This window comes from Gobio gobio (genome assembly GCF_949357685.1).
Source record: "Gobio gobio genome assembly, chromosome: 9".
NCBI classification, from domain to species: Eukaryota; Metazoa; Chordata; class Actinopteri; order Cypriniformes; family Gobionidae; genus Gobio; species Gobio gobio.
Window position 1 is genome coordinate 45,105,990 of NC_137115.1, and position 20,816 is coordinate 45,126,805.

General features: G+C 36.9%; 1 protein-coding gene across 2 annotated transcripts; it reads right to left on the bottom strand.

The window, feature by feature from the left end:
- Positions 1–2,051: 2,051 nt before the first annotated feature.
- On the bottom strand, positions 2,052–15,894 carry pskh1 (protein serine kinase H1). 2 transcript variants are annotated; one of them, XR_013817142.1, is made up of 4 exons: positions 15,491–15,894; positions 11,914–13,009; positions 4,395–5,210; positions 2,052–3,152 (listed from the first exon to the last, which is right to left on the bottom strand). XR_013817142.1 is itself a non-coding variant. In XM_079824836.1 (3 exons), exons 2-3 carry the CDS (start codon positions 12,862–12,864, stop codon positions 4,893–4,895), a joined length of 1,269 nt encoding a protein of 422 aa, XP_079680962.1. In that variant the 5' UTR covers positions 12,865–13,009; positions 15,491–15,894; the 3' UTR covers positions 2,053–4,892. The 2 variants fall into 2 exon arrangements, 1 of the variants encoding a protein (XP_079680962.1); XM_079824836.1 differs by having other exon boundaries at positions 2,053–5,210.
- Between the last annotated feature and the right edge of the window lie 4,922 nt (positions 15,895–20,816).

The following is a 20,816-nucleotide window of genomic DNA, read 5'->3' on the forward strand; positions in this document are numbered from 1 at the left end:
TTGCCAAGTACACATGTACAAGGAATTTGTCGTGGTGTGCAGGTGCTTTAAGAAAATAAAAAGTGAGACTATTGACATCTTTAAATTTAAGAATAAAAAAAAAAAAAAATATATATATATATATATATATATATATATATATATATATATATATATATATATATATATATATATATATATATATATATATATATATTAGTAATAAATAGGTCTATAATATACATACTCAATTGGATAAAAATTGTTGGGCGTGTAACATACATTTCATAGTAATGTGCATTAATGTAATGCATATGAAGCATTAATTAGGCCAGTAGCAGATGGGTAAAAACAGTTTTTGTGGCGTGAGGTTTTTGTCTTTATGGACCTCAGTCTTCTACCCGAAGGTAGAACCTCAAAAAGTTTATGTCCAGGGTGGACATAAACTTATGTAGCAAATAAGCTCCCATGCTGTTTGGTTCCCATTGTTCTTTAAAGTATATTTTTGTGTTCTGCAGAAGAATGTGATTATATGAGCATGAGTAAATGATCCAAAAATCCAAAGATTTTTGTATGGACTATCCCTTTAACCACAGACCTTATTTTACCTATAAATCAGAAACCAGTTGGCCTAAAAATGAACATCATTGCTGACTATTCATGACTATTACTGTACCAATGAATCACAATTTTGTTGTCTTCCTTTATAACAGACAATTAGACAGATTTACAAACTCCACACAGAAGCCAAAAAAATTACACATCTTGTGAAAACATCTGTGAAATGTGAAAACATCTTGCTTAGATATGACTAACATGTTCTGCGTCTCATCTGTACTAAAGGAAAATTAATCATAGTTCATGCTCTTAACACATTATACTTCGTCACGTCTATTGCGGTCTCAAAACTCTGGCCAGTTGATATCAAAATCATCTGCAGGCGGTCGATCCTTTTCCTATTTAGCATCCAAACTCTGGAATAGTCTTCCTAGCATCGTTCGGGAAGCAGACACCCTCTGTCAGTTTAAATCTAGACTAAAAACACATCTCTTTACTACGGCATACACATTAAAAAAAAATTCAATTAAATGATTGTTAGGCTGCATTAACTAGGTCAGCCGGAACCGGGAACACTTCCCATAACACCTGATGGACTCGTTACATCATAAAAAGAATGCCATCTACGCTAATGTTAGTCTCTCTGTTTATCCCGAGGTTTACTGCAGTCAGCCGGATCTGGGCCGTATCCAGATCAGATGGTGGACCTGCGCCCTGAAGTGTCTGCAGAGACCGTGTCAACTAGACTCCCCCTGAAATTGCCTCATCGACACGGCATCCTCAATAAACCCGTCTCCGGCGTGATGACTCCGATCTTTTGAATATTCCTATTTAATAATTGTTTAATCGACACGTCATCCTCAATAAACTCCGGCGTGTTGCCTCCGATCTTTCGAATATTTCGATCTAATATGACCCGACCTGTAAAGTTGCCAGAATAATAATCATATGCTGTTTGTTAATTGGCCAGAGGAGAACTGGCACCCTGACTGAGCCTGCTTTCTCCCAAGGTTTATTTTTCTCCATTTTGCCCTGATGGAGTTTTGGTTCCTTGCCACTTTGGCCTGGCTTGCTCAGTTGGGGACACTCAATTTTCTACTAAATATCCAAATAAATCTAACTAGTAAACTAAATTAACCATATAAACTAAATTACTGATCTGCCCACATTGTCACTGTATAATTGAAATGAGCTGATGACATCACCGTTTTCCCCAGAGCGGCTGTACAGCCAAATCAAATTCTGTTGCATTATTTTCCTGTTTTACACTGTGAAGCTGCTTTGAAACAATCTGCATTGTAAAAAGCGCTATATAAATAAAGTTGACTTGATTTGACATGTTGCTCAAAAATAGCAGTTTTCTTAATTTAGATTTTTTTTTAAATTCCCCAATAGTTGATTAAAGTGAGAGTCTTTGTTTTTCAATTATTTAATTGTAGCATGGGGAAAAAATTAAGAATTCTGTAATTGTTCTTCATTAAAATTGACCCAAAAAAGGAACACGAGACAGTGTTGGACTGAACTCAACAAATAGACAACAGTTGCAGTTTTATTTCAACTGAAGCTACAAACACACATTCCTTACATGAATGTTGGTGATACACTAAAATAAAAATATTTTTGCACTTTTAAGAGCATTTTCTTTACTAGTCTCAATTTGACGTGCACATATAAAATAGCTTTTTCCTTGAGAGAGAAAAAATATTTGGGGTATAAAGGCATATACAAACAGTGGTTTTCCCAAAGTCATTTTTGATGTTGAGATTTTAATAGATACTGCTGGATTAAAATGAATGACGTATGTATGACAACCTTAACACTCGCATTTGAACCCTCAAGCAACTTTAACCGATTCAAATTCCTAGTAATTTTTTCATTAAACGGACAAAAGAACCCAAGATTTTTTTCACAGGTTAAAAAATTGTTGAATTTAGCTAATTAATGTTTTTCTAAAGTCTGAAAAAATTACACAAGCTTAGAAGTGAGAGAATGTGTAAGAAACTGGAAAAAAAACAAGAATATATCTGTATCCAAAACCAATGTGATGTTACCATTTTTTCAAAATATTATTCAATCGTTTCATCAATTGTAAAACATATTCAAGGCACTTTCTGTGAAACGGAACGCAACCCAAATACACAGATTCCCTTATCCCTTCATTTTTGATATATGATTTTATAAAAAAAAATAAAAAATATTTTTGAGAAGTCTTCATTTCATCACAGTTTTGACACAAATTATTTTCATGAGGAATCATGTGTCAGATCTCAGCAAACGTCGCTCGATAAAACAGGCACACAGGAATTTCTTTGGCACATCTCTGCTGGTTTCTGACAGAGGGGGGTGAGAGTGAAAAGGCTGCCAAAAGGCCTTCATGGTGGTTCAGTGCCTTGCTCAAGGCACAACAGCTGGTGACAGAGAAAGTAACCAATTCTGATCTCGGGACTTCCCAATACTGGCCCCCCATACAGTGAGAGCGATCAATATTAGATAGTATGATTAATTACTACAACAGTAGAAGTCATAAATCACGCTAAGTTTCTTCACTGACCAAATCTAAAGACTTAAAGGGATAGTTCGCCCAAAAATGAAAATTCTGCCATTAATTACTCGCCCTCATGTCGTTCCAAACCCTCGTTCATCTTCAGAACACAAATGAAGATATTTTTGATGAAATCCGAGAGCTCTCTGACCCCTCCATAGACAGCTATTTAATTAACACTTTCAAGGCCCAGAAACATTGAAACATTCAAGACATCGATAAAATCGTCCATGTGACTCCAGTGGTTCAACCTTCATTTTATGAAGCGGCGAGAATACTTTTTGTGCGCAAAAAACAAACAAAAATAACTTTATTCAACCATTTCTTCACGCCTGTGTCAGTTTACGTTGGCCAGCTCCTGCGTCAGCATCACACGCATGTGTCGTTGTGTTCACGTGAACAGCATCGGCCAATGGTAAGCCGGCATTCTGGAGTAGCTCTGATGTAACTCGGAAGCGCGGGACTGTATTTACTGCGTCAACAGCCTAGGAGTCTGACACAGACGTGAAGAAATTGTTGAAATAAAGTCGTTATTTTTGTTTGTATTTTGCACACAAAAAGTATTCTTGATGCTTTATAACATTAAGGTTGAACCACTGTAGTCACATAGACGATGTCTTTCCTACCTTTCTGGGCCTTGAAAGTGTTAATTAAATAGCTGTCTATGGAGGGGTCAGAAAGTTCTCGGATTTCATCAAAAATATCTTCATTTCTGTTCTTAAGGTCTTACGGGTTTGGAACGACATGAGGGTGAGTAATTAATGACAGCATTTTTGGGTGAACTAACCCTTTAAAGCCAAGTCTCTGACTACACTTTTTTCATTGTATTTTCCGACAGGTATTCATTGCCAATACAATTAGGCACCTTTTTAGTAGGGTTGCAGAAACGTCTGGAAAACCGGACAGTTGTGACTTATTCAGGACCAACAAAAGACATATTGGGCACATGTAGAGCCCTTTGATATTTTTGGACCAACTTAAAGCAATAGTTCACCCAAAGATTCATGTAATCACCCTCATGTTGTTCTGAACCTGTACCTGTCCATACAATGCAGGCCAATGAGGTCCAGTGTTGTTTTGGACCCGATTGACTTTCATTTAATGGGCAAAAACAGTTCTTCAAAATATCAACTTTTGAGCTCCGCAGAAGTCATACAAGTTTGTAAAGACACGAGGGTGAGTATATGATGACAGGTTTTTAATTTTTGGGTGAATTATCTCTTTAAGGCTCATAATTAAACAGCAGTGTGTGTATCATTATAAATGTGGTATGCGTGGTTACTTCCAAAGCAATTACCAACGGTCTGATTTTTACCATTCCCTCATGTTGAAAGTGATATTAAGGCACAATAAACTATAACTAGGTCATGTGATTTGTTGCCAATAATGAATAAACAGCACATTTCCCCTATCAGAAGAACAATCTTCAGGGTGGGTACCGTAACAAATAATTCACAGCAAAAATCAGGAAGGTGTATTCTTAGTCCTTCCAGCAACTTATGTAATATTCTGTTCAACAGATACAATCAGGTAAAAGGCTGAATGAGATCATTTCTAAAGACAACATAAACATGAAAATACACCAACAATAAATAAATAAAACACTCACATAAAAGGTAATAAACGAGAGGAAAAACAGCAGAAAAAATAGAAAATGACTGAAAAGTTTAGAAGGAGGTTTTCTGCTAATTGGCTCTGTGGTGATGGAGCAGGAAGTTGACATCTAAGTTGAGGCACAATGTTGTTTTGCTCTCTCCAATGTTTTTAATAAGGCACACGCAGTCTTGTTTGTCGCATAGTCGTTCCACCGCTCTCAACCGTTACATTGCTGCTGGTAGCGGCGGTTGAGTTCTCGCAGCTCTTTCTCGCGGACGCGCCGTGCCTTGCTGGACTTCGTAGAACGGCTGGAGCGAGTGGACTGGGCTGATTTAGTGCTGTGGCAGCGTGATGACGCTCTCTTCAGGAGGTTCTGGGAAATGGACCGCTGCAGGTTCTTCATAGAGGAGGAAGCTGCCATGCTGACAACCCAAGGGTGTTTAAGTGCTTGGCCCGCAGTGAGACGCTCATTAGGATCCACCGTGAGGACACGGTCAATGAAGTCCTTAGCAAGGTTGGAAACACTTGGCCATGGCTGTCAGAAAACAAAACAAAAAATAGAAAATGGATTAAATATAATTATTCAGACATTCTCAAGACTTGTGTGAATTGTATGCAGTGTAGAGGGAAAATAAGACCTTCATAATAACCTAGCTAATATAATATAATAATGAAAATTCTTATTTTAATGTTTTTGAAAGAAGTATCTTATGCTCACCAAGGCTGCATCTGACCAAAAATACAGCAAAAACACTAATAAATACTGAAATATTACAAATAACTGTTTAATATATTTAAAAATGTAATTTATTCCTGTGTTGGCAAAGTTTAATTTTCAGGATCATTACTCCAGTCTTCCGTGTCACATGATCATTCAGAATCATTCTAATATGCTGATTTTCTACTCAAGAATTTCTTATAATCATCAATGTTGAAAACAGTTGTGCTGATTAATATGTTTGTGGATTCTTACTTTGATCAATGTTTATTTAAACCACAAATCCTAACATTACAATAACATTATGAATGTCTCTTTACTGTCACTTTTGACCAATTTAAAGGGTTAGTTCACCCTCATATCGTTCGACACCCGTAAGACCTTTGTTCATCTTCGGAACACAAATTAAAATATTTTTGTTGAAATCCGATGGCTCAGAAAGGCCTCTGTGGCGAACAGCGAGGCTGAGGGAGCGTGAGAGCGGGACGAGGCCGCGGCCATTAGTGATGATGAGCGCCAGCTGCGTGCCGCATCCGCCTCGTGTCTCACGGAGGAGTGACGGGAGTATAAAGGAGGAGTGACGACAGTGAAGGACAAGAGAGGACCAGGCCTGGATTTTAAGTTGTGTTTTGTTTACGTTTTGTTATGTGTGTGCGCGGCAGTCATCCGTGAGGGGCTACTGCTTTTACTTTCATTTTGTGTTCATTTAATTTGATTAAAAGTTGTTAAACGTTCGCCGGTTCCCGCCTCTTTCTTCCCACACAAACTAACTACGATACAGCCTCCATTGGCAGCAACGACATTTACACGCACAAGACCCATAAAAGGTATTAAAGAGGTTGTTAAAAAGTCCATCTCACTACAGTGGTTCTACAATAATTTTATGAAGCGACGAGAAAAGTTTTTGTGCGCAAATTTTTTTTATCTAAATAACGACTTTATTCAACAAGTTTCTGTCTTCCGCCTGGGCCTTTGACGTGAACTCACGAAGCACCACGACGCATGCGCGAGAATATCACGTAGAGCCGGCGTTCTGACACATGACCCGGAAGCGAGGAGCTTTGTTTACAAGCAGAGAAAGACGCCCGTAGCTAAGCTGTTGAATTTTACATTGATCCTGCTTTAGGTCTTGGCGATGTGGTCAAAATGGGGCTAAAGTGTGCATTTCCTGGATGCCCGAATCGTGAGAAACGAACAAGTGCACGAAAAAGTGCCTTATCAAAGCCGCGAAATGAAAGTCATAACCCGCGTTTCCACCGCAGGAACTTTCCCCAGGAACCAGGAACTTTGGGGTGGTACTCAGTGTGTTTCAACCGCAGAAACCAGGGTCTAAATTAAGTTCCGGCTAAACATTTTCCCCTCCGAACGGCCCTGCTCACGAGGTAGTACTTTTTCAAAGTTCAGGAACTTTTAGGGGTGGGACTTGGGCACTGAACATGCTGATTGGATGAACTCACGCAGATTTTATTTCAACCGGCATTTTTAAAAGTCTTTTGCGAGGTTCGTTCTGCATTCAGTAAATATCTTGCTCTTTCGGTCCGATGGTGCGCGTTCGTCTCAGCCATCTCACGGTCAATGTCTGTAATAGCTGATAATAACATACGTTGGCTTATTTTAAATCTAGCTTTACGAGCTTTCAGAATACGCTTTAGTATCAGTGCTCGTCTCTTTTCCGCCGTTTTGTTAATTACCTTTTTAGTAGACCAATACATAACCAGCAAAAGCAGCACAGCTTGAATCTCCTCCATACTTGTTATTGTTGCAGAAAGTGTCGCGGAAAAATGATTACTGTCCGTCGCTGAATGGGAGGAGCGGTCGTGCGCAGTCCTACATCAACGGACTTATCTGCCTAATCTTCACGGTACTTTAGACCGCAGTGGAAATGCAGAAAGTAGCAGGTCTGGGGGGGAAAAAGTTCCTGTAAAAAAAGTATTTTATGGGTCTTGTGAGTGTACATTACATTGTGCCAATGGAGGCCTTTTATGAGCCATTGGATTTCAACAAAAATATCTTAATTTGTGTTCCGAAGATGAACGGAGGTCTTATGCGTGTCGAACGAGGGTAAGTAATTAATGACAGAATTTTCATTTTTGGGTGAGCTAACCCTTTAATGTGTCCTTGCTGAATAAAAGTATTAATTTCTTATTAATTTTTTCTTTAAACTTTTGAACGGTAATATAATAAAATACTATATAATATAATTTTAGGATACCTATTACATTAAGTGCTCAGATTGTGCCCTTATTATTAAGTGCCCTTATGATGTTTACCCAGTTTTTTATTTATGTTGCCTGGAACTAAAACTGCGGACGACAATAAGAAAGAAACCAGTCAAATATAACAATAGCTGATATTGGAGGGCATAATTCAAGTTTGTTGAAAGAGAAAGAAAGGACCGCATCACCTCTGCCAAGACTGGCTAAATCAATGCATGAAGGTTTCAGCAATGCAAAATACAAACTAGTTACTTTTAAGTAAATTTTTCAATCTTCCGGAAACATCTTTAGACTAGTCGTGCATGTCCTGCTATGTTATGACAACTGGCCAAACACTAGCAACTCTATAAGCGAGAGAGAGAAAACAAAACATCGCTCAGTTTTTGTTGGTTAGCATGACTTCTCCAGGGCTTTTCCCTGTAAAGCCCACATTCGTCTTGTCTGTGACTCACAGCAGCAGAGAGGTCCTGACGCACACACTCTGCCAGGAACTCTGCGGCCTTACATCACACGCTCATGCAGGGGGTTACTGCGGGATAAGACATGATGACAGGACTGCGCTGGGTATTGTCCAGCTAACACAAACACACACACACTCCCCAAAATACAAGCACATGCGGACACACAAAAACTTGCATACAAATACTCTCATACGATAAATAGAGGCACACAAATAAACACGCTCAGAAAATCCAAGGTCAATAGACAAAGACAAAATGGTTGGCAAAAGTTTAAAGTGTTTGAAAAGAATAGAAACAGAGCACACTAGAGCCAAAAGACAGAAAGAGGCAGGACTATCATAGCCTGTTGTGTTCTGGTGGCTTTGTGGGGAATATTTCTATTTAGGAATGCAGATCTGAATGGATTGTATAAAAGCCTCAATGACCTCAAGTAGCTATATAGCAGTAGACAGATATTTTCAGTGGGGCACTGTCATTCTTATTAGTGCAGGATGAGTCGTTAGTATTTTTGGACCGTTTTACCAGAAAAAAAAAGTTTAAATGTGTATCTGCTAATGGCTAATTTTGTCAAGTTAGGATATCAGCATATAGATGGCTCAAAGCTAATAGGCATGGATTACATGCCAAAAGCCTTTTCTCTGGAGGTAGACTGGAGGTAAACGGCTCCATCTAGCCTACTGGTCAATTTTGCAAGTGACAAAATAACGCCAACATTTTCCGATTTACATGTTGTGATGTGTATAGTTACATCGTGTACTAAGACAGACGGAAAAATTAAATTTTGCGATTTTCTATACCGATTTGGCTAGGAACTGTACTCTCATTCCTGCGTAATAATCAATGAACTTTGCTGCCGTACCATGGGTGCACAGGTGCAATGATATTACACAGCGCCTGAAAAACTTTTCTTCACCACCTGTTTTTGTCAGATCCTGCTGACCCAACGAGCATTTCACTGTCCAATGGTCACGCCTTAACTGCAATGTCTAGTATTGCATTAGTATTGCATCCTTCTCATGGGCATTTAATACTTTTTGACTTTTCAGTCTGAGTTAAATCTCTTTTTTGGCTCAATTTATCTGTAAAAGAAAACATGCCTAATAATTCTGCACACCTGAATATAAGGTGATTTTCATTTCCAGCCTTCATGAACAATTATATATCACTTATACATTATTAAATACTAAATCAATAGTAGTTATTAGGATTACTGTGGTTTGGAATTGGTCAAATGTGCCTGGAAAAAAAATATGATCAGAAAATCAACGTGCCTAATAATTCTGCACTCCCTGTATTGTACAGAGACACTGCAGGGGGTTTGTGAGGTTATGAAAAACGAATAATTAAATTATAATGTCAGCACTGAATAAAAGTGCAAAAATTTGTTTTCTCAACACTCAACGGACAAACAGGTAGTGCTGCCCCAAACTCAAACCATTTGTTGAGTCTCAATGTTGCTATGTCAGGCCGCTCAAACAAACAGTGCAATGCTGAAAGCGCCACAGACCACAGTGCTTACACTTTTCGGGGAAATCAACCTAAGAATGGCACAAATATAAGCAAGCTGGCATAAGAGAAAGTATTTTAACATAACAAAACAGTAACACACATCAGCTTTAAATTTGGGGTAGGCGATAAGAGTTTAACATCAAATAATAACCCTTCAGAGCATACCACCACCCATTAACATGTACATATAAAGCATATATAGCCTACTTCATAAGAGTGTGTTTGTTTGCAAAAGCCAAAAACAGATGAATCATTAAGTATAGTACAATGCAAATGAGCCCCAAAACATGGCACACAAATACTTCTGGGTTTAATAAAACCAAGTAACATTAGCATATGCTTCATAGCACTTCTATACCTAATCAAAAACATCTGCATTTCCAATCTCCCAGCAACCCTTGTTTTGCACATGCATTATCCACACTGACAGCTCATATAAATCTCATATAAAGCACACACATACAGCTCAGAAATATACATAGCTAGTGCAAAAACAGCCATTATTATTAGGGTACATTTATGCGTTTACATTTAAGAAGGTTTTATCTCTATTGATTATTCCTTTGGGGTTTGACACGTCAAGCTTGGCTAATACTTTGAGAAAGTCACCATAAAATCAAAATGGACAATTCTTATTTTTTTTATGGAATATTGCAGTATTTATTACACTTTTGTAATTGATGTGACCTCATAATCTTTAATCAAAATAACTTCCCCTCCCTAAATCAATTCTAAGTGGACAAAATCAAGTCCCGCCCTACATTTTTTTCTTGTTCATAAAGCTGATTCACTCGGATATACGTCACAACGGGGAAGAAACGATTATTGCAACTTCTATTTAATGCCGACTTGAACTTGGTAAAAAGCTTTTTTAAGCTTTATCTATATCTATATATGAGACGTGAAGGATTTTAGTGGTGTATGTAATGTGTGTGACACAAGCACATCAAAGTTGAAATAATACATATTTGACCATTTAATGAGGTTGATCTCAAATCTGTGAGCCCACAATTATCTATTTGATGCTCGGCAGTGTTGACTTGAGATCACAAACATAAAGATTCTGCAAGTATATTGTTTGTAAACATGCACTATATAGGTTTGGGGCAGTCGTGGCCTAATGGTTAGAGAGTCGGACTTGTAACCGGAAGGTTGCGGGTTCGAGTCTCAGGTCCGGCAGGAATTGTCGGCGGGGCAGTGAATAACTAGCACCCTCCTCCACCCTCAATACTAGTGATGCACCGATCATGATTTTACATGGCTGATTCCGATACCGATTTTTTTCAAGAAAACTGTCCGATTCCGATACCGATTTCCGATTTTTAATTTTTTTTTTACACAATAAAAGAATGACAGTATACATGAAGAAGATGTTTATTTGGTATTTAACAGGCTAAATTGGCTTTTGGCTAAAGAAAACAAGTCCGCAATCTGAAATAACAGGAAATTGAATTGGAAATTAAAAGGCTGAAAGGTGAAATTAAAGGCAACAACTGCATATTCTGCAATCCAAACAAAGACGTTACTTAAATCAGCATTTGTTTTTAAATTCAGTGTAAAGAAAAAGTCTTTACCAGTGAAATTAAATAAAACCAAAGTATATAATTGTTCCAAAATGTTAAATCAAATAATGTTTAGTGCAACGAAAAAAACTAAGATGCTACAGCAGGTGCTTTTTAAATCAAATTAAGTCAATGTATTTTTAAGGTAAAATAAAAGGTAACACTTTAGAATAATGGTCATTAGTTAACATTAGTTAATGTATTAACTAACATGAACTAACCATAAGCAGTACATTTGTTACTGTATTTGTTTATCTTTGTTAACGTTAGTTAATATAAATACAGCTGTTCATGATTTGTTCATGTTAGTTCACAGTGCATTAACTAATGTTAACAAGATTTTAATAATGCATTTGTAAATGTTGAAATTAACATTAACAAAGATTAATAAACGCTTTATAAAGTGCAGTTCATTATTAGTTAATGTTAACTAATGTAGTTAACTAATGTTAACTAATGACCATTATTCTAAAGTGTTACCAAATAAAAATGATCATCCTATAGGCTACAGAACTGATAGTATTTCATTTCAAAAGTGCATGCATGTTCTTCTTTAGGCTACAAAAAGAAGTATTTTGGCTTTGTCACAAGTTGGTCTGTTTCGTTCTCATCCGATCCATCAGTAGTTTGTGTTCACTACTGTGTGTGTGCACTTGGATGGGTTAAATGCAGAGCACAAATTCCAAGTATGGGTCACCTCACTTCACTTATGTACAGTACATGCATTTCATTCTGATGAATAATTATTCTAAAGTAGTCGCATAGTCCTTACCTCGCCGGAGAAACTGTATTTCCCTTTGAGGATCTGTCGGTACAGGCGCATGCGATTGTCATCCTCAAAAGGCATGGTGCCACTGAGCAGTATGTAGGAGATGACTCCCAGCGCCCACATGTCTACTGCATTAGTGTACGGCTTACGAACGAGTATCTCAGGAGCGATGTACTCAGGCGTTCCACAGGTAGTCTTCATCAGGCATTCGTCGCCTTTCTTCCGCGTGCTGGCCAAGCCAAAATCCGTGATCATAATCTTGGAATCAGCACCAGGATGGTAGTAAAGCAAGTTCTCCGGCTTTAGGTCCCTGTGCGTGATGCCCAATGTGTGGAGGTACTTCACGCCATCGAGAACCATCTGCAGCACCCGTGTGGCATCCCTTTCTGTGAAAGACCCACGGGCGATGATGCGGTCGAACAGTTCTCCGCCGGTGGCCAACTCCATCACCATGTAGACCCGCTCAGCTGTCTCGAACACCTCCATCAGCTGGATGATGTTGGTGTGGCGCACCCGTCGCAGGACACAAAGTTCAGATTCACAGACTTCCCTGCCCTCACGGTAGCGAGTCTCGATCATCTTGATGGCGTATGGCTGCCGTGTGCTCCTGTGTTCCACTCGTACTACCCGACTGAAACTGCCCCGACCTATCAAAGCTTTGATATCATACTTAGCAGTCACTCGAGGGTCAAATTTGGCCCTGTATTTTGCTACTTTTTTCCGGTGTGGGTCAGCAGGCTCTGGCTGGCCATTAGCCGGTGGAGGGGACTGGCTCACCTTCGCAGCAGCCTGGCTTTGACCCTGAGGGGATGGCGAGCCTGTTTTCTCCCCGCCACCATCACTTTTGATGAAGTTTTTATAGACATCGGTCTGATGAGGCTCTACCTTTTTGACCAGGTCAATATGGACGTCAGCGGGTGGCTCTGGGAGGACTTTGCTCGTCCTGCACCCCATCACATCAAAATCCTTCCTTCCTGGTGCCAGCAGCACATCCTCATCTCCCAGGCAACACGTCCAGTCTCACACTCAGTTACCTCTTCAATCAACACCCCAGAATTGTGTGAATTCCAGTCGATGTGAAATGTACAACAGTTTTAATCTGAAAAAAAAAAAAACAAGAAAAAAAACGTTATTTATTAAGACTTGTATATATACAGTAAAAGTTTGGAAACATTATACTTTTTTTTTTTTTTTTGGATAGATGTCTCATCAGATGTCTTATGCTCATCAAGGCTGCATTTGTTTGATCAAAAACACAGTAAAAACCGTAATATTGTGAAATAATATTACAATTTAAAATAATGGCTTTCTATTTTGATATACTTTAAAATATTTATTTCTGTGATGCAAAGCTGAATTTTCATCAGTCATTACTCAAGTCTTCAGTGTCACATCCTTCAGAAATCATTCTAATATTCTGATTTGATACTCAATTATTATCAATGTTGGAAACAGTTGTGCTGCTTAATATTTGGAACCTGTAATACTTTTTTCAGGTTTCCCTGATGAATAAACAGCATTTATTCAAAATAGAAATCTTTACAATCACCTTTTATCAATTTAACACATTCTTACCGAATAAAAGTATTAATTTCTTTAAAAAAAAAAAGAGGAATAAGAAAAAGAATAAAATTACTGACCCAAAATTTTGCACGGTAGTGTATATTATTACAAAAGATTTCAGTCACACTTTAGATTAGGGTCCAATTCTAACTATTAACTAACTATTAATTATGACTTTTGCCTTAATAAAGTCCTAATTACTGCTCATTAATAGTTAGTAAGGTAGTTGTTAAGTTAAGGTATTGGTAGTAGGATTAAGGGATGTAGAGTATGGTCATGCAGAATAAGGGATTAATATGTGCTTTATAAGTACTAATAAACTTCCAATATCCATGTAATATGCATACTAATAAGCAACTAGTTAAGAGTGAGAATTGGACCCTTTACAAAAGTGTTAAAAGACGTCTATTTTAAATAAATGCTGTTCTTTTTTTTTACGTTTTATTCATCAAAGAATCCTGAAAAAAGTATCATGTCATGTTATAAAAAAAAAATTTAAGCAGCACAACATTGATAATCAATCAGCATATTTATATGAATATAAATTCAGCGTTGCATAACAGAAATAAATTATATTTTAAAGTATATTAAAATTGAAAACCATATTTTTATATTATTAATACTATTTCATAATATTACTGTTTTTTCTGTATTTTTTTTATCAAATGAATGCAGGTTTGATGAGCATAAGAGACTTCTTTCAAAAACTTTAAAAATAGTCATGTTTCCAAACTTTTGACTGGAGTGTATGATTATGTATGTATGTATATTATATAACAAGTACATTTTGCATGAAGTTTGAGTAGTTACATTTTAGCTTGTGTTTGATATCAAGTGTGAATAGTAACAGTTCATGCTGATATTGGAAAATAGACGTTTCTGTTTGTAACATTATGATATTTTTGTAAATTATACCATGAATTATATAATAAAACAAATTAGTTTTAATAAATAGGATACATTTACTAGCCTACGTCACTGAATAACTGTTATTAAAGAGGCTAGCTTGAATAGAAAGTGTATTTCACATATGTGATAGATAGATAGACAGACAGACCAACAGGCAGATAGACAGACAGACCAACAGGCAGATAGACAGACAGACCAACAGATAGATAGATAGATAGATAGATAGATAGATAGATAGATAGATAGATAGATAGATAGATAGATAGATAGATAGATAGATAGATAGATAGATAGATAGATATTATTACTGAATTTTAGTATGCAAATTAGTGCTGTTAATAAATGCTAATGAATAGTGAATAAAATAAATTAAACAATATAATTGAACAACTGCTATCATATCACATATATATGTATGGATGGATCGATAGATAGATGTCCAACTGAAATAGGTGTAACGTTATACAACGTTTAGTTATAAAGGATATTTGTTGGCATAAGCGGCATAACATTTTGTTTCTGTTAACCGTATAATCTTTATATCGGGTTTAACCGTGTTATCACAAAGCCAGAAACGGTGATATTTGGAGCTGTTGTGATATGCGCTTTACATATTTGGTAATAAAAACGAAGACACACCACTATTCCTATTAGTTGTGTCATGGCATATCAATTAAGCACTTTATATTGTTAAACTAGTTAAACTATAAATGGATCTTACAACTGAACTTTACCACAAAAATTCCGCTGGCCCCCCACAAAGACTAACTCAGACACTTGTTCACTTTTTCATTGCTCAAAACAAACTTGAAACACTTTTCTTCAACTTTTCGTTAACCGCTGCAGGCCTTAACGGAGCCATTCGTGTTACAAAGTCGTTAATAAAACATTAATAGCATTAAAAGTGAACGATATACCGGATATACCCCCCAAAATCACCACACAAAAAAACTCCCCGTGCAGCACAAATCAGTTGTTTTCCCGAGGCCTGGATCTAAAAGCGAACTCAATCGCTAAAGTTTCCGTAATGTTGTCGTTTTAACGACAACGGTATCAACTTAAAACCCAAACTGCAAACTTTAAAAGTCCAAATAGAGGTGAAAATTACCTTAAGACGGATTTTCTTACAGGCGATGGTGGGAGTAAGAAGGCGAGATTCCCAGCGCCAGCCTCTTCACCCCAGTTTCAGCTCCTCTCTCCATTTTAACGTATTTTTAAAACTGTAATACTGCTAGAATGAAAGCATCCCCTTAGTATTTGCTAGCATGAACATGTTGAGTCCAAAAGTAATGGTTGTTAACGTGTTTGTATCACTTTAACTTAGATGCGAAGCGACATGAGAAGAAAAGTATGGAATTGAGACCGCCTGCTTGGAAACGGTGTTTTCGGAGTGGGACCACCTTTTTTCCTGTGTAGACCTTCTTTCTTTCTCCCCCCCTCTCCGTTTTTTTCCCCTTTCCTTTTCTTTTGGGAAAGGAAAGACCTCCGCTTGCTTCGATCGACCCCTGCAACAAATTATGTGAAGCCAGAATCATAAATGTGGCCGAGAAACTAACTAACGTTACGCATAATGTCAATCTGAGTGTCTTTAGGATAAACGTCAATGTATGCATCTGCATCTTGTACAAATGGCCCAATAACTGAATTGTAAAGTTTAAGATTATATGAAAAAGAGCTGGTCGTTCGTTTGAACATTAAGAATAAGCATTTCTAACTTACAGTTACAGTAAATGTAAGGCATAACCGACCTAGAATTACAGCAGTTTTAAATAACGGTAATGAGTCAGATCCGTATAATTTACAACAGTAGGCTATGTAAAGGCTGTGAAATATGTCATCCTTGTAAGATTTTTTCTTGAAATGTTTTTAAAATGTAACATTTACAACTATTTCATTTTATAGTTGTTTATTAATTGTATAGTTCTTTGTGTGTCCGAGTTTGCACAGATATTTTTTTAATCTACACAGTATGTTTTGCAAAGTTGAATTACTCATACAACTATCTTTTGTAATAAATGTGTACAATTTCAATTAAGTATCATTTTGCGCCATTTGTTTATTATGGTGTAATTTTAAGGCAATTATTGGCGAATTTTAAAAATACAAAAAGCCAGAATTATTTAAAAAAAAATCACTTTACAAACTACTTTTCTCTTTCAGGACATTCCGATGAAGGGACTTTTATATTGTAAAAATCAGTTTATACAACCATTTGGCATGTATCGTAGCTTGCTTCAACGTCTACTTTCTAAAGGTTAAAGGGGACAACTTACATATTACGATTTACACTTGTGTAATACTAAGCTTTTTGTTTACTTTGGTTAATGAATTTATACCAGCCTCTCATGTAATGCCTTGATTAATATTTCTCCATTATTTAAATCCAAAAGCCTATATTTGCATTTAACATAAAGTAAATAGGGCCAGAAAAAAACATCATCAACATCAGGAGGTCAACCTGTTTATATGAGCTGTTTTATTTCATGTTCTTTAAAAATATATATATATTATTCTGCCCTCACATTGGCGTCTCTCGTCCCAAAGTTAACTTAGATGTGAAACCACAGAAAGGAGATGTAAATAATGGAGCTGCTTAGTTAACTTATCTCCAACAACATAACACTAAAATAAATTAATTGTAGCCTACATAGTTCTTAAATGTCTAAAATTCTGCACTACACAACTTTATAAATAGAAAATATAATAAATAGAATACAAATTAATCATACACTTAAAGACAATGCTTTCTACAGAGGATCATAAGATGAATGGCTGCTTCAAGTTTCTTCTGTGTTGAACTAACTTTAACTGATGCAATTAACTTAATTTAACTGTTTTGGAAGGTTACTATGGCAACCATTTTTAAAAGAAAGCTGCATGACTAGGCATTGGAATCAATAGCAAACACTAAATAGATAATCCAGAACATATTTTATGTTAGATTATAGTTTAAAGGGATAGTTCACCCAAAAATGAAAATTACTCCATGATTTAGGCTACTCTCCCTGAAGCCATCCTTGGTGTATATGACTTTCTTCTTTCAGACGAATACAATCAGAGTTATAAAAATATCCTGGCTCTTCCAAGTTTTATAATGGCAGTGAATGGAGGACAAGATTTTGAAGCCCAAAAAATCACATCCATCCATCATTAACCTTCTATAAACTACCTTTTTGGACCTCACACCCCCCCTTTAACTTTTTTTTAAATAAAACGTTTCTATATATAATATCACCTTGACATGTCTGTTCAATGAAATGAGGGGCTGAAGTGGGTGTGACTTTTTGTTTGGGGGAGGAGCAGTCCTTTCATGAAGCAAAGCCACATGGGACAGTGTCATCAATTGGTTAGATAAATATCACTTTTTAACATGTTTAAATTGAAATAAGTTTATATAAAAAATATATGTATCAGTATGTAAAGAAGTATGTTCGATTGTTTAAATATTTATTTTGTTTTTATTTATATACTAAAACTGGGGGGTGGGGGGGGGGGGTTCAACACTGTGCAGTCAGACCACTTTTGTTCAGGTTGTATCATAGGGTTAGGACCATATGGTGCATTCAAGTCCTCCTGGGAAGTTTGTTTTTACAAGTTCAGAAAACTCAAAGAATGTGCATTATGTGCGTCATTTATGTTTTTTTTATTATTATTATTATTAACACCGATCAGGCATAACATTCTAATATTGTGTTGGTCCCCCTTTTGCTGCCAAAACAGCCCTGACCCATCGAGGCATGGACTCCACTACACCCCTGAAGGTGTGCTGTGGTATCTGGCACCAAGATGTTAGCAGCAGTAGTCTGATCCATCGAGGTGGGGCCTCGATGGATCAGACTTGTTTGTTCAGCACATCCCACAGATGCTCGATTGGATTCGGATCTGGGGAATTTGGAGGCCAAGTCAACACCTCAAACTCATTGTGCTCCTCAAACCATTGCTGAACCATTTTTGCTTTGTGGAAGTGTGGAAGACTGAAAGAGAAACTGAAAACACATTTTATGATGATATAAAAAATATTGTAATTTTTTCCCCAAAAAAATTAAAATCATGCCATAGAGGATTAAAGTAATAAAGGCCATCTGAAGCGAAGTAATGCGATTTGTGTGAGAAAAATAAATTTAATATCTATATTTAACACTTTATTAATTAAAATAACTAGCTTCCAACCGAGGGCTTATCCAAGTCGACTTGTGCCAAAAGAGTAACCCCTGACCCATGTAGGAGTAGCGTAAGCTTTGACGCTTCTCGCGGTTCAAACAAATAGGGCTGGGCAACAAATTCACGCTCCTCTTCTCTTATATCGAAATCCTCAGACATTTCTCTTTAAAAAAAACCTAATTTTAGACTCATTTTCATAATTCGAGACCAGTGTTTTGTTTTGCTCTATCCTCTGCGCTTCCGTGTTCGTCAATGCATCATGTGTCAGGTCAGGGGTTACTTTTTCACCTTAAATCATTGCGTACGGCCGTCTGCCGACAGCTCGTTATTTTTGTTTATAAAGTTTTAAATATGGATATTTCTTTTTACCCAAACATCGCTTCGCTTCAGAAGGCCTTTATTAACCCCCCGAAGCCTTATGGATTATTTTTTACATTTTTTAATATAACTCTGATTGTATTCGTCTGAAAGAAGAAAGTCATATACACCTAGGATGGCTTGAGGGTGAGTAAATCATGAGGTGATTTTCATTTATGGGTGAACTAACCCTTTAAGATCCATTCTCTTCATGCATGCTGAGAAGGTTTTGGCCAACACTGACACATCTCACAAATTATTTTATTCATCCACCAATAGATGGCGCTGTTCTTTAGATAATATCAGTATTTTGTTGCTGCATTTCTCTGGTTCAAGTTTTGTTGTGTGCTGTTGGTAGTTCTAAATCAAGAGAATGTATTCACAGACTTCATTAAGTACAAAACACCTGAACACATTTCTAAGACTAATCATTTCATTTCTATCATAGGCCTATCTGTGATATGGCCCATGACAAAGGGTAAAGCTGAACTCTTATTTCTTGACTTTGTGATATTACCACTCCAAAAAAGCAATCACTTCACAATTGCTCCAATAGGGCAAGATGATGATATAATGCAGCGTAATTTCTAACGCTCAGAGGAAATGCCAATGGATTTGTGTCCCTGCAGATGTAAAAGGCTGGATCAGATCCATCCATTACCACAAAAGGGCACCAACTATCCAAATGAAAAATTCAGACAAGCACAGTGAGAAAGTGTTGACACACAGTGTGATGGTAGCTGGGACAAGAGAGGGAGAGAGATCAAAAATGAGAAACAAAGGATAGATGTATGAAGTTTGCAGTTGCAGATTATCCTGTCTTACAATGTGTCTTACCATGAAATAAAAATTGACATTTCTTATTTTTTAATTGAAATATTGCAATATTTATTATAAATTATTTATCCATAGGCCTACACATATTTTAGTTTATTAATGTGCCAATGTAATCTTTAATCAAAATAACTTCCCCTCCCTCTTTCAACTACTTCTCTTCTCTAATATCGTCTACTTGCGTATAGGCAAACCAACCTGTCATTCACATGAGATCGACCAATAGCAAACCACAACCATCCAATCAACTCCTGATAGACAAAATCAAGTCTTGCCCTACATTTTTTTCTTGTTTGAGAAGACAAGATATACGTCATACACGGATATACGTCACAAAATGGAAGTACAGACTGTCGCATCCTCCATTTTATGTCGAAGAAGAAGAACCTCCGGTGGTAAAATAAAATTTATAAGATAAGATAAAATTTTAATGCAATATCACACAATCAAGAGTAGGCTACTATATTTCTGAAAGCTCTCGGAAAATCAACACGACTGCGATATTGCATTTATAGCCAGAACAGTTCAATATAAGAGGAGAGAGTATTGAGAGAAAGACGAAAATAGCTCCGAGCAGAACAGCAGAATTAATCATTGTGCATGTCTAGCAACACACACTGCAGTGTTTTTGAACGGAACGGTTGAATGAATGATTCAGTGATTCAATCATAAAGACAAGGGCTGCATCCAAAATCGCATATCCCTACATATTAGATGGGGGGAAAGGTATGTGAGTAGCATGTCTGAATTCGTAGTATTCATTAAAAAGACCTACTATTTCCAGTGAGAGTTTGAAGTGCGCATCCAATGGACTCTTTACTATCCCATGAGGCCACTGGAGAGGATTTGTGAATGGTAGTTGATGCAGCTGACACTGGTAAGCCATATGACAATGACAACATGACGAATGTATATGTCTGGAATACGTTCAGTACACACACAATATATTCATAGTATATAGAATGTCATTTTTTAACTGTCACAAAGTAATTACGTATTGAAGTATTTCCTTGTTCAAGTACTTACCAGCAGGTCTTCCGTGTACTTTTCACCTACTGATTCATGAATATTATGAATTCGGA

Excerpts from the sequence above, each read along its gene's own strand:
- pskh1 (XM_079824836.1), bottom strand. The coding sequence starts at position 12,864 with ATGGGGTGCAGGACGAGCAAAGTCCTCCCAGAGCCACCCGCTGACGTC. Across the intron at positions 5,211-11,913 it reads AATACAGTTTCTCCGGCGAG|CCATGGCCAAGTGTTTCCAA; the intron begins GTAAGGACTATG and ends GTTTTCTGACAG.